Source organism: Pseudochaenichthys georgianus, chromosome 16 (assembly GCF_902827115.2).
Source record: "Pseudochaenichthys georgianus chromosome 16, fPseGeo1.2, whole genome shotgun sequence".
Classification (NCBI taxonomy): domain Eukaryota; kingdom Metazoa; phylum Chordata; class Actinopteri; order Perciformes; family Channichthyidae; genus Pseudochaenichthys; species Pseudochaenichthys georgianus.
The window spans coordinates 33,593,315-33,608,230 of NC_047518.2; the positions used below are offsets into that span (position 1 = coordinate 33,593,315).

The window sequence follows — 14,916 nt, forward strand, 5'->3', positions numbered from 1 at the left end:
CTCTGTCTCTCACCATCCTTCTTCCTGCATCTGTAAAACAGGAATTCTCATCCTAACCTGCCTCGTGACAGACAATTCTACTAAAGTTCCTACAAGAAATCCAATAATATGAAAATACAGGAATACAAAAGCCACAATAAGTATGATCTGATTTATTGATTATAGATAGGACAATGCACTAATTGGAAAGTGACATTCTGACTAATTCACAAATGCCATTAAAAGGATGAAGACTAATTGTTAAGACAGGAGTGAAGGTGAGGCGTTTCAGATAAACCGCGACATAATGATTTAAACACACATGACAAACTGTGAGTATCCCGAACATATGTACAACAAACGTGTCAAACATTCAAATCATTTAGCACATGTAACTGTACATGTCAATATTTTCCAGCTTTGTAATAATTACATACATATACAAGTCATTCCTTGACTTCATCGTGTTGCATCGTACACTTTGACAATCATGAAAGAAAATAAAGAAATCAAAACGGAAATCATACCTCTCCAAGTCTCGGAAACGGCACTAGGTAGACCTGGATTGTTAAAATGTTCTAAAAATCATAAAAAGGGCAAACTATAAATATTTCTGGGCAGATGAGATTACAACAAAGTGCTACTCATGCTAAATGTGTTACTTTTTTGTGTCAAGGCACACTTCAAATTACAAGGGGAAACATTGTCTTTAAAGGCAAGGAAAAGAGGAAATGCATTTGCTGCAAATGAAATCCACTTATTAAAATGTAAACACATGTTTGGAAAAGGCTCTCGCCCCAAAAGACTACAGCATAACGACATAAAAAAAGAAAACATGGCTGCAGCTTCATCATCAGTTTCAATGGTGTCAGTCTTTGTTTCAGCATATATCCCTAAATACATTTCATAAATGCCCGTGTAAAGCTCACGAGGAGTGCATGCTGTCGGAGTGGGAAACTGTCAAGACTCCATTCATTAATCATTTCAGGAATTTTCAAAAAACGCATTCTCTCGTGCCAATAATAACAAAGCCATTCTTGCAGCATGTTACTGGAAATAAATATGTGAAATGTGAAATTCGAACGTGCTTTCACTCGGCACTGACAGAATCGTTTTTGTCATTTTTCCTTGCACACTGACTTGATGAGGGTGAACACGAGTCTGGGTCTCAGTGTGTGGAGAGACCCTGCAAACACTCTACCTTGAAGCAATGGCTGATAAGACCTGACAGGACTGGAAGGAGAACCATCGCAGGGTTTTGTTTACACTGGTCTCACCAAATTAGATCAACAAAGATTAGCCTGGGAAATAAGAAATGAGGGTTTATGAAACAAGTCGGCTAAACCCAGGCTTTCGATCACTTGTTGCTGTTCCTTCATGCGCAAGGAAGACATTCTACCCAGAATCCATCAGAGGGATGAATAAACTGTATACATGTCCTGGAGGGTTGAAAGCTCTTTAGATTCTGTTAGTGTTCTAACTAGGCTGCATTATTAACTATTGATCAGTGTCAGCTTTAGTATGAAGTGTTGTCAGTCATTTAATGTGTGCTAATTTACACGCATCATGTGATACCCCTAGACCTGCATCACTCCAGTGTTACAGTCTTTTGACTTTGGTTGGTACCTATGTGTTAGGGATGTTTACCCTACATTTCATATCTATGGCAGCCTCACAAACTGAAGCTTCGGTGGTGCTGCTTGCAGAACTGCTGCTGGCGCTCTTTAGCGGCGCTCTCCACCATCTTGTCTCTTCTATCCATCACTCCGCCTCTCTCTTTCTCCCCCTCATCCCCAGTTACGCTCCCTACATCACTGAGGTCCCCGAGGTGCTCAATGGAGTCATATTTCTCCAAGTCGGAAGCGATGGTCTGCAGGCTGAAGACTGAAAGTGAATCCGACCCCGCCCGTTCCCTCTCCTTCTCAATCTCCTTCTCCTTGTATTTCTCCAGGTCGATGGCTGCGTCCACCCGACCGGCCCCCGCCGCGGCACTGCTGCAGACGCCACCTTCGACCTTCACTCTGATGTCGGACTCGGCTCCAACGGGGGGGCTACGCCCAGCGCAGACAGTGGTGCGTCCTCCCCCTGCCTGGTCCCGCCCCCTCTGAGCGTGGATCTGCTCGCTGATTTTTTCCAAGTTTTGCAGGGCGATGGAGTAGCGGGACTTCACTTTAGCTACGTGCTGTTCAAGCTGCAGCACTTTGGCCTTATTCTCCTGGAGTCACACAGAGGGCACAGAAACGTTCATCATCAATTTCAACATTGATTTGAATGCCACAACCTACCAGTGACCTCTTCCAAATCCATAACGTACAGAATGTAAAACAACCCTTTTTCTGCCAACACAGCAGCTCAACAATAGACTAATTATTATTGACAGAACATATTGTATGTCTGCATTACCTCCAGAATGTGGTTGAACTGGGCCTTGAGCTCAAAGTAAGGTTTGGATTTGACAATGACTCTTTTGAGGGACTTTTGCAGCATCTGAACCCGAGCCTCGGCCTCCTGACAGGCGTGTGTGACGCGCATGTGTTCCCTCTCACTGCGGAGTCGCTCCTCCTCCGCTTCGTTCACCTGGGAGAGACACGCAGGAGAAAGATGTTAACACACCAAGGCCAGAGCCCTTTCAAACTTTAATTCAAGGCTTTTATTGTCATGTGTGCGTAGCTAGTGTAGTTATGACAATGACAATCTTAGGTCCCAAGCCCCTCCAATAGTGCAACACAATAAAACAGATACAATTGTGCAAGTCAATTAAATGAAATAGAATAGAAACAGAATATGATAGAAACTGTGCAGTCTATACAGTCATTAGAATATTGATATATGAGTAACAGATGAATGTTATGTATGTTCTTTCAAAAGTTCACGTGTTTAACATTGTCTCAACTGAAGGTTGATCCTCATGTCCTCCACGCTGACGGTTTTAAAGGAATTCAATGCTAATTGATGGGTATTCTCTTAACAACACTATTCCTCTTCATGTCAGACTTAAAAATCACAAATAAACAACAAGGTATTGACTCGCTCTGATTAAGCCTATTTGTTCACTATCCATCATTATTTCCTCCATGGTATTCCTGGTGAATGTTTCATCTCGCTTTAAAACATGTAGCATCTCATTCGAGTCACCACAACCATCTGGCACCAAACATACACTCAACTGAGGTCTGGTGTGATTGTGTTAAAGCATGTGTTCGTCCTCCGGTTTGTTACCTTGGAGGTAGCGTGGTTCAGCATCTCCTGCCAGGTGGGATCCAGAGTGTTCTTGCCGTCAGCCATCAAGCCCTGCTCGGCCACATAGACCATCTCCCTGGCAGCTGTGTGCATAGAGACCGCTCTCTCGTAGCTCAACGCTGCCTTCTGGGTCTCCTGCTGTGCCTACAAGAGCAGACACAACTTTTATAGCCCACAGACGGAGAATAATGACAAGGACACCGTCAGGAGTTCTGTTGAGTCCAATTTCAATCAGATCTCTGTCAAGCTGTCTTTGTAAATAGTAGAATTCACTCTTTAAGTCGAATGAATTCAAGTCTGCAGGATGTTGAAATAGGTAGGCAAGGGAACAAATATGTTGCCTATTCTTTAAAAAAAGCATTTATTTTACTGTTACAAAACTCCATAAAGGCCCTGTCACACTGTCCCGATATTGACACCCGATGGACACACGATAAAGGAAATGTTCAAATTCGGCTGTGATCGTAGCAACATCGGGCCATTCGTGAGGGCATCTAAGCCATCGTATGACCGCCGGTGGAGTTTCTCAGACTCCGGCAGCAACTTCGTGAGCGGCAACTTCGTAAGGCACTCGTGAGGGCATCTTGTCAAATCGTGTCATCTTCGTGTTATCATCGGTGCATTCACATTCACTCTGATCGGGGCGAATGCCCGATGGCACCGAGGATAACAAGATGCCCTCACGATGGCCTTACGAAGGGCAAAATTGACACACGAATTCAACACGAAAATGAACCTTCGCAAGGTCCTTCGGCTATTTTTTGGCATGCCAAAGATTTTGCCTCCGCTCACGAAGTTGCTGCCGGAGCCTGAGAAACTCCGCCGGCGGTCATACGAAGGCTTAAGATGCCCTCACGAACGGCCTGATGTTGCTACGATCACAGCCGAATTTGAACATTTCCTTTATCATCGGGTTGTTTTATTGCACAACAAAATCATGTAAATATATTATGTAAATAACCCAATTTGTGTTCTGTGAAACTAAAAAGGATATAATATATTATTTTGAAGGACAGTTGACAGGAAGTTGTTGTTGTTATGGAAACAACATTACGGAGAAAACGTAATATTTTCTACATATAAAGACGGATAAAGTAAAGAACAAAGTCCGAAGATATCAGTACAGTATCATAGTACTGTAACATAATTGTTTTTGGTACTTTCATTGCAGTTGTATGTCTTAAATGTAATGTAAATGTTGCCTTCGTGTGTGGTTCGGGGCCATCTTCGTGCGAAATTCACAATTCCATATTCGTGTGTCCATCGGGTGTCAATTTCGGGACAGTGTGACATGGGCTTAAGGGAAATCTCACGCAGCTCATGTTTCTGTGGGAGCGAAGCAAGTATCTGGTGTCCACATTGTGTTGAACTAGATCCAGTAAAGCTGGCGAATCACACGTAATGTGATCAGACCCCTCTTTCCTATTTGCTTTAAGATGTTGAACACTGTTATTGCTGCCATATAGATAAGATGTGACCATCAAAACATGTTCTGTTATCCAGCATGACTAATAATAATAATAATACATGGGATTTTATAGCGCTTTTCCTAATGCTCAAAGACGCTTTTCCTATGATCAGAATAGAAACAGAAACTGGAGCTAATGGCCCTGGTGTCGGGGATTTGTAATACAGTAACACTATACTGCGCATGTGGACTAATGTGCCCCTGACCACGTCCAGATTCATTTTGAGCAACTCAATCCCAATGTCTCTACCCTTGGATCTGATGGGGACAGAGTGCCTTGTCTAAGGACACTTCAGGTGGCCATGCTTACACTGAGGTTAGAACTTAAAGAGCAATTTGCAGGTTTTTCTTTTTACTACATTTATGCTTAACCTTGCCTGAAAATTACAATTAAAAAAGTTAATGCAGGATTTGATGTTTTACAAGACATAACGTCATACGTCAAACGCGTCATATTACGTCACATGGGGGAGCAACTCTCTCGGACTCCTTCTCTGCCCAATCCGCGGTAGTAGTTTGTAGTTGGTTTGAGCGGTTGTGATTTAGCGAGCTGGTATTTTTTCGGTAATTTTACATTGCATTTCACCATTTTGTAATCATGGTGAGCCTGTCAGGACATCGAGTCCACAGTTTCCCTCACGGGAAAAGGACCGACACATTTATTCACTGGTGTCTCTAACCTGCAAGTTGCTCTTTAAAAAAGGTAAACAACAGCATGTTCAGGCACAATATTCTTTTTTAGTTATGTCAACTTTTGCATTTCAATAAAGGACACTTCGTTTCAGAGGATTTCTTTAAAGGTCCCCGAACTTACTGTTTTTCATCAATATATTATAGGTCTCAGATATATACAAAACATGTCTCTGAACAAACACCAAACATCCCATAATCCCCTCTGTTTCAGCCCTGTTTCAAAAGTGCTGATTCTCTGTACACAATGGTGCTCTAGGAGGAGATTCAGGTGATAAGGGGGGGGGGGGGTTACCTTGGTTGTTTATTGGCTAATGGTTACACAAGACAACAAATCGTTATGACATCATAAAGTGACCAAAATCTGATCAGCTGATTTTCAGACAGGTTTTTATATAAATGGATCAGAAAGTGAACGAATCTTTGTTCCTGAAACTTTAAGCATCTCTTTACACAGAGGGGACACGTGTTTATGTATAAAAGACATAGAAAAGTGGATTTTGCATAATAGGTGACCTTTAAGGAACACATAGTCCAGTTTCCCAGTGTGAGTGTGAGTGTGAGTGTGAGTGTGTGTGTGTGTGTGTGTGTGTGTGTGTGTGTGTGTGTGTGTGTGTGTGTGTGTGTGTGTGTGTGTGTGTGTGTGTGTGTGTGTGTGTGTGTGTGTGTGTGTGTGTGTGTGTGTGTGTGTGTGTGTGTGTGTGTGTGTGTACCTCTTTGGCAAGGCGGCGAGCTTCATAGTAGGGTCTCGCTTTCTCTATGCAGCCACCAAGCTGAGAGCTGTGAGCATTTAGCTTCCTGGCAGACTCGGTGAGGATTTTCCGGTACCCTGATCTCGCATCCTGGATGGTTAATGCATGAAAATGACAAGATTAGATTCACCTGAATGGAATGACTGATTAGATTCCACAGAGGAGTATGACTGCCGGTGTGCAATCAATTCACTTGGGCATTAAACCATTCAACTCATTTCAACATTTTCCATTTTAAGAGTTTTGACTTTTCCCAAACTTATTCTAAAAGATATTAAAACTAAATTGTCATGTTGATGAACACTGTCTGGGTAGACTAATAAAATATTCAACAACAAAAGACATTCAGAGATTCTAACTAATCCTACAGTGGTAGATTTCATATTTCTCATGAGTTTTGTTTAGTGAAAATCAAAATGTTTTTATTCAAACTGTTTTCCATATTTTTCAGCCATTTATAGAAAGACTGAACAAGCGGCCCTAATTAGGGGGTAGAAATCTGCATTTTTACTTACATCCAACTGAAGCTCCAGTCTGTTAATTTCTGCACTGGCTTCATTAAGATGCTCCAACTCATCCTGTGGGGAAAAGAAAAAAAAGATGTGCTGCTTTAGGCTCCAATGTATTAACCACTAGGGAATATAAATGACTTAATCCTCCAACACATACAGTCTAGACTAAATTAGCTCCGGTTTATACATCATGTTTTATCATCACATTTAAATGTAACAACACTGATTTTATTTTTTATTTAAATTTAATGCAGGGGAGACACAAACAGATAATTAAATTAACTTCACAGGTATGTTACGATTGGATATGTCGGCGGAATTGAATGACAGATAATCTTGATCTGACAACCAGATTTGCACGGATTATGGATTTAACAAAGGAGAGTCTGTGAACACTGAGATACATTTAAACAGGTTTAAATATTAAACATACTTAAATTCCTTTATCAAGTTCTTAATCCTCGTTTTCAGTCATTGCACAGTATTGCATTTGAAATAACTATCTGTAGTGGTTGTTTGTCAAATTCCAGTGGCTTTATTGGCACTGCAATGGGAAGTGTGTGTGTAGCAGCATTCAAAAAAAGCATTGCACATAATGTGAAAATTAATGAGTAAAGATTAAACAAATGTAAAAATCACAAAATAGTACCAAAAAATGACAGAAATGAACAGTAAAATATATACATATTGACCATTGACATTTTTAAAAGCCTAACCAGGGACAAGGTCTACAAATTATCTACGTATAAAATAGCCTTTACAGGCCTACACAATGCGTAGCTTGCACTGGATTTAAATGTTACAGTGACAAGAGATGCCTATTTCAGACCCAGAGCTAACACCCTTTTTTCTACCTGTGTTCCTTGCTTATTCTGTTGCTGCTATGACAACGGAATTTCCCAACGGGGATTAATAAAGGTCCATATTTTCTTGTCTTAACTACACCCTGGCTGATTCGTATGTACATATAGTTAAAAACACCGCACACAGACACATCAGGTTCTTCATACATACCTTGATCCTGGGGTCCAGTTCTTCCTCATAGGGGCTGTGTAATTGCTCCCCCACTCCTTTTTGTTTTTCGGTTTCCCCTTCCTCGCAGGTGTCTCTGGTCGAGGTCTCTATAGCTGTCCCATTAGTTTCGAGAGTTTTGACCTCCTCGGGCCCACCGGGACACCCCTCCTCCCTCCAGTCCCCGGTGTCTGACTCCCCGGACCCGGCGGGGCTCTCTCGCAAGTCGCCTGGCTCCATTCCAGGCCACACCGTTTCGCTAGCAGAGGCGTTAGCTAAGATTGTTTCCTGGTGGCTATAACCACTAAATGCCAGGCCCTGTTAACAAGGGTTGAGTTATTCAGAACTGGTACATAAGAAACCAATTCCAGCGTAGGCGAATGTTGCAATCGGCCATATCACGGCACACCGAAACATGAACAGCTAGCCTAGCACGCTAGTAGGTTAACACTGCCAGTCAGGATATAACGGTTACTTTACAGCAAATAGTTGAGAACAAACGGCTAGCATGAGATGAAAAGTAAGAGGAGGCCCATCAGTATGTTCCCCCATTACATGAGGTGTGTCGTCCATCTCTTACCGGTTCTTCATTACTTTAGCTAGGCTAGCTAGCTAGCGGTTTCGGTCTCACATCATCATTAGAAATGAAGTAAACACTGAACAGAGGGAACCTAACGGACGCGCGTATCAAGTTTTGGCCACGTCGGCGCCCGTAGAGAGACACACACAAAAAAACTGAAACTAATTCCTGTGTTATGGAAATGTATACACGTAAATTGTGGCAAGATATTTGTAGATGTCTTGGATAAGATCTGTACATTTGAACTTGTTGAGAAATAATATTTTCTAATCTACATTCATACACCTACATTTTCTTTTAAAAGATCCTCACGTTTTAGGTTCTGGAAGAAAGAAAAATAACTATGTGGGCCTCTTCACACAATAACAAATTATGAATTGAAAAATATAAAAACGGTAAGACTTTGCCCCGTAGTAACTTTTTAAAGCTTAATTGCTCTATAATGTATTCACTTAACAAGTAACATTTATTTTCCCATTTTGTTCTCTATATGTTTGCACTCTTTCTACTCTGCTGTAACTGCTGCAGAGACATTTCCCTCTGGACAGAGTTTTATCTTATCTCAATATGAAAGGAAAACACTGTATTCTTTCTGTACAAGCTAACTCCATTTAACAACTTATTAAAAGGCAAAATAGTAAATTGGGTTTTTTATTACAAAAATATACAAACACAGGTAACAAACCTGTAAGGTGTAATACATTGGCGAATCATTCAAGAAAATCAATTGACTAACTGATTTTCATATAAGACACAAAAATGAGAGTCAAATGTTAGATTATACTGCAGTTTTGACCAGTCACCAACGCCATAAACAACCATACCACAGAGTATATGTTCATATTCGTAACATTTCAAACCTTTATTTAACCAGATTGGTCCCAACAGACATAAACAAGTCACATAGGCTACCATAAATTGCAAATAATTTAAAACAATAGTGGCATACTAGTTTATTGCATTGAATGCATTAATGAGTGTCATTTGCACATTTAGGAGCATATAAAAATAGATCTCTTGTGAATTACTGCAGACTCGTCTAAGGCTGTATCCTACACTGTAAGAAATGTGTTTTCGTATAATGAAAAATACCTGAGTAGCATTGGCAATAACCCCAACACCAAGAAGGGGAGAAATTCATTCTGCATCATCACAGACAATAATCAAAAGTATATATAATTACATCAAACATAAACATTAGAGACATTAGTCTTTGGTCTGTAATGCTTCTCCCTCAGACATTCAGAGATCACAAAAAAGCTAATACGCATAAATGGATCATCAGCTCCAGCTGGGATCATACTTGGTCCATCCCGGAGGAGGGGCCAAGTAGATCCTTCGTCCTTTTGAGATGAAACTGACGACCCCTCTGTATCCTGTCCTTGGCACTCCAGACTTCAAGTCATCCATCACTCCCAGGTTTTTGGCCAGAATTTTGAAGCTGTCCTTACTCGAGTATTGAAGGCGGTAAGGCCCAGTTCCTTTTAGCTGCCCCTGCTTGACATCTTCATATGTAACTACAGGAGCTCTGTAAACTTCCTTCTCAAAATGTTCTCTGTACTTCTCCTCTTTTAAGTAACTCAGGTCTAACTTGGTGAAAGGCACAAATTCGGTGTTCAGTTTAATGTATCGCAGGTATTTGTCATAGAACTGACCCAGACTGACTCCTTTCCGGCCAAAGGTTAAAGTTCGTGAGATCTCCGGGCGTATACAGGCACGGCCTCTGCGCTGCTCTGGCTGACGCATCCAGTCATCCCAGAATGACGCGGGCCACTTTGGCTCCAGCTCTTCCCACATCTCCCTGAGGAGCATCCAGCCCAGACCGGGAAAGAAGTCTGTCCTGTAGAGCAGGTTGGCGCTGCCTGGATCCACGTAGCCATCCCGGCCATTGTCATTCCAGGCCGACACACACCACAGAGTGGGGTCAGATTTTAGGAGTGGCAGCAAGGCTTGGAAGTACTCAAAGAAGTCTGGCGCCACCTAGAGTAGGAGATGAACAATTTAATGTCAGTGTAACATGCACTGTCAATAAGTGAGCTCATCTGCTGTAAAGATATGCAACTTGATAGCTGTGAACATAGAAAATATAGTCGTTTTTTTAATATTGATATATGACATAATTAACATTTTAATGTCACTATGAGCTTCTAAATTAACTGAAGCAATTGTAGGCACTAATTGATGATATGATTACCTCCAAGTCATCCTCTACAACCACAGCAGAGGAATGAGAGAGGGTCTTGAACACTTGGTTGAGAGCCCAGCGGTAATGCCTGGAGATTTTGTAGTAACCCTGGAACTTCTTGTGCTCTGGTCGCACAGCGATATCTGACAAGACCGGCTGTTTTAGATGGATCACTTGATTTCCATAAGAACCGATCACCTCAGCAGTTTCAGCGTGCCTACAGTCCTGACTGACGATGATTGGGAAAAGTTCTGCGGAAGGACGGAGCTCCAGGAGTTTGTCCAAGCAGCGCTTCACGGTGACCCTGTTACAGGCGATTACCAGGATAGGTATCACAAGCTGGGGTGGGACGACTACTTTTGGTGCGTTTTTGTTTGACGGATCCCACAGGGACTGCTGATTCTTGATCTGAAGCAGGATTTTTCTCTGCATTTCCAGCTCTGCTTCGAACGTGTCTGCCATTCGGAGCACATCTCCCACCATATCATTGGTGGGCCTTTCAGCCACTTCTCTCTTCCCCTGGCCATGCTCCCCAGTCTGGCCCGATGGGGGTCTGCCCCACAGCAGAATTACAAGTATGGCGTTCCAGGTGATAAACAGGAACGTACCACAAAGAATGAGAGAGCCTCGCTTGCGGATCATGGCACAGAAACGCAGAGGGAGGGAGGGGGTTTCAGTAGGACAGGGTTTGAATACAATGATGAGTCCTGGTTACAGACACTAGGAATAGGATATGGGAAGGGCAGCATGTGTATTATCACAAGCACATATTCAGAGATCTGGAGTCACACTTTGTTGGCTCTGGTTATTATGACACTTAATACTGTGTCAATGAGGGCAACAAATGAAGAAATTTTATGAGGGACAGGTCTCATCTTGGGGTTGTGGTTCTGGCATATGCCTCAACTCTCATTATGCTCTTCTATCTGAAATTAGAAGAACACAGTGTACTTTCAGAAAATAAAGGTTACAATAGCAATGACAACAAAGAAGACTAGTGCAAAAACATTGTGAAAGATCGAATGAAATCAGGAAATGTTCAAGTGCATTTCGTAGGAAGTTGTTTCCAGTGAACTGGAGTGATGATTCACACAACTGACTCTGATCGATTTCCTCTTATCACCTGTGGCTGACTCGCTTGATATACGCCACAAAACGGGTGTTATTAAGCCCGAAAATCAACTATGAACCACGACTTTGTACCTCGCTGTCCTCACTGGTGCTCGACAGACAGGTTATACCCGACTGACTGTAAATACTGTAGCTTGAGAAGGAGCGTGTTGAAATTAGCCCTTACCCTCTGAGCGTGTCTTCTTTTTTGTCGCCATTTCTTCGATGACAACCAGCAAATGTATACAACCGGAGACAAGAGGACAATGCGGAGCGGATGTGAAACTATTCTCTTGCTAGTTTCCCGGCTGTAAAAACAACTTAACGCCACCTTTAGTTTCTGCTGTCTATCACAAGACAGAAAGAGGCGGAGGAACAGGAGGAAAAGTAACACGACGACTTCCTGGGTAGAGAGCAGTCACGGGAAGTCCCGCCCCATCTGTCACCTTGAGAAATTACACAACATTTTGACGTCTGTGGAGCTAATTAGCAGCTTATTAAGAAACAGCAGGCTTTGATGTCTGTATATTGTTTGTTTTCAATCGGTCTGTCGTCGAAATATGGTGATAAGAGATCCTAATGTAACAACACATTCGTTCTGCCTAGGCTGCAGAGAAGTGAGTGTAATTTGCATGAAGGGAAAATAAGGCATGTGCTTTGGTTCAATGCAGCAGACACATGCTTTTCCCTGCCTACTGACACATACACAGCATCACTTTTTATATTTAAATATCTTGGGGTTTATTATGTTACACTCAGCTATCATAGGCCCACTTTAGAACAATTTCCAGGTACTTATATTCTACTTTTTACTCCACTACACTTACATCAATACATTTACTGATCACTTGCAACATTACCTGCGACATTTAGCTTTTTGTATTTTGTGTGTATAGTTTACTTCTTCTGCATTAGGTGCACATTGGTCTTCAACATAATCGTGCACTATTTTATTTCTACTCTGTTTCTTATTGCACCATTTTTTATTTGTTGATATTGTGTTATGTCTTATTTATGTTGCATTGTAGGAGGAGCCCGGGACTAAAGATTTTCATTTCCATAACTACACTGTATATTTGGATCATTAATACAAACTATAAATTCATTAATGAAAGATCTAGCGTATTATTATGAATAGGCCGTAAAAAAAAAACTAGTTTAAATAAGCTTTACCTTTTCCAAAATTAAAATAGCCTATTGTACACATTAGGCCTTAATTATAGGTGTGGGACCCGAGGAAAAAAAGTGTCTTCCAATTTCCTTTTTTGTGTGATTTCCTACCTATTTAGGGTTACAAAAAACATCTTGCAATTTAGACTTTTTTTTATTTTATTTTAAAATGTTACAGTATGTCCACTGTAGAGGACGTCGGGACCATATTAGTTTGAAAAGACAGCCAAAATTAACAGATGGACTATGTAACGTATTATGGTTATAGAGTGATATTAATACAATAATACATTCACCTTTTTTTAAAACATGAATAAGTAATTGATCTGAACATTGCTGTTTATTTGGTCAATTCAAAATTAGTTTGGTTTTTGGTGAATCTTTCTAGATCTTCAAAGACTTTGTAGTCAATGTAGTGGGAAAGTACCTCATTGACTCCAGTCAGCACGGGCTGTAGGGTCATCTTGACTAGTTTTATGGATGTGGTCTCCATTTGACTATGCTCATAGAAACAAAGCTTGCATTCCTGAGGCAATTCTCATTTTTCATGGCTCCAAGGCAAGGCAAGTTAATTTTTTTATTTATAAACTTAAAATAAAAACAACAATAAGACATACATGCTACTCTTGGCCCACAGAGGGCCATGCATTTCCAGCTCATCCCTATGTGTCTCTATGTATCTATCTGTGCGCTCATGGAGCATCCTGCATCTTTCCCCCCCTTCTTCTTGACCCTCTTCTATCCCAGGTGTGAAAGCCTCATCTCTCTCATCACCTGAGAGCTCAAAATCTGAATCTCCCTGAACCATCTGGTACAGGAAATGTCTGCTTCAGTTCCGTCTCCTGCAACAATATTGAGTCATAAAGTCCATGAAGATAGTCCTGACGTCCACTAGAATGGACATTTATAAAAGGGGTGTTATTTGAAAACTTGAATTATTTAATTGCTTTCAGAACTAATTATATAGTTCCTCACATGTTAATAGACAAGAATATATATGATTTTCATGGTAAAAATGACAATTATTCAACAATATTTGACTTCTCCTCCTGCTTCTATAGAATTTTGTTTTTCGTATGCCAGCCATATTGAATGAAAAGAAAGAGGAACTTCCCAGCATGCAATTTTAACCAATGACATATCACTAGAAAGACCAGGATGTCCTCTGTACAGTACATCCGGGATTGATAGAGTAGCTCAAAAGAGTAAAAGGAGATGCATGTTAACAAAATGTCCACTACAGTGGACATTTTCAATGGGCTGGGTCCCAGGAGGGTATAACATCTGTGCACCATATTATCATATTTGTCTCAACCTTCAATCCGTCTTTTAAACGTAGTTTTTTTTTACTTAGTGATTAAATCATGTTTCTTATTTATTATATTGCTCGGTTTTTTATTGCGCTTGTTGTTGCATTCTCCCTTTGCTAACACTGCAAATGTCCCTGTTGTTGGACTCATAAAGGATATAAATTAGGAAATACATTTTAGCTTCTATAGTAAATTACATTCCTACTTGGTTAAATGTAGCACTATGCAAGTGGCCTGTGATCTATTTTTAGTCCAACATATTTCACAGTGAAAAACCAAATAATCATGTTAACAACCACAAGTGTATAATAGATTTGTTTTACTCTGACTTAAATAAAACATTTTGTATTGTATTTGACTCTATTCCATATGCAAAAAAATAAGCTTTCTGTGCAAATCATACAACAAAAAATAAAACAGTGCCGCATTTGAATATGTACTACAACCACCAAGGCCTTGAATACACATGCTGCATGTTTCCTCTAAACAGGTGGAATTATACAAATGTTTGACTTTTCCCATGTGCAGCATACTCTTTTGTATTCATAAAGCATACTTTTTCCTTGTTCTAAACGCTCTAAAAACAACCAGTTTGTTTTCTTATATCACTGGGTTGAAGTCCGAAATGTGCTCTGTGAAAGCCAACTACAAGTCAGCAAATAGGGTTAGATCACAGTGTGTATTTCTTGTGCTAAGGCCTTGGACTCAGTCACGTTTGTCCTCTGGGACCATTTGTCCAGAGCCGGAGTTGTCCTTGGAAGAGGTGATATCACTGGGACTGTGGTTATCTGTCTGAGAGAGGACATTTACTATAATTTCATACAGTTTTTAGAAATATGGTGACATTATTTTAATCAAATGAATCTTATTAGATCCCATGTCAGGCTCACCTGCAGGTCATTGCTTTTG

At 40.8% G+C, this 14,916-nt stretch overlaps 2 protein-coding genes across 2 annotated transcripts; both read right to left on the bottom strand.

Moving 5' to 3' along the window:
* Nucleotides 1-137: 137 nt before the first annotated feature.
* sh3bp5la (SH3-binding domain protein 5-like, a) lies at nt 138-8,343 on the bottom strand. Its single transcript, XM_034101565.1, has 6 exons — nt 7,656-8,343; nt 6,645-6,707; nt 6,091-6,219; nt 3,199-3,363; nt 2,383-2,556; nt 138-2,194 (listed from the first exon to the last, which is right to left on the bottom strand). Exons 1-6 carry the CDS (start codon nt 7,890-7,892, stop codon nt 1,652-1,654), a joined length of 1,311 nt encoding a protein of 436 aa, XP_033957456.1. The 5' UTR covers nt 7,893-8,343; the 3' UTR covers nt 138-1,651.
* Nucleotides 8,344-8,875: 532 nt separating this feature from the next.
* Nucleotides 8,876-11,938, bottom strand: mgat1a (alpha-1,3-mannosyl-glycoprotein 2-beta-N-acetylglucosaminyltransferase a). The gene is made up of 3 exons (XM_034103123.1): nt 11,715-11,938; nt 10,427-11,343; nt 8,876-10,212 (listed from the first exon to the last, which is right to left on the bottom strand). Exons 2-3 carry the CDS (start codon nt 11,057-11,059, stop codon nt 9,514-9,516), a joined length of 1,332 nt encoding a protein of 443 aa, XP_033959014.1. The 5' UTR covers nt 11,060-11,343; nt 11,715-11,938; the 3' UTR covers nt 8,876-9,513.
* Between the last annotated feature and the right edge of the window lie 2,978 nt (nt 11,939-14,916).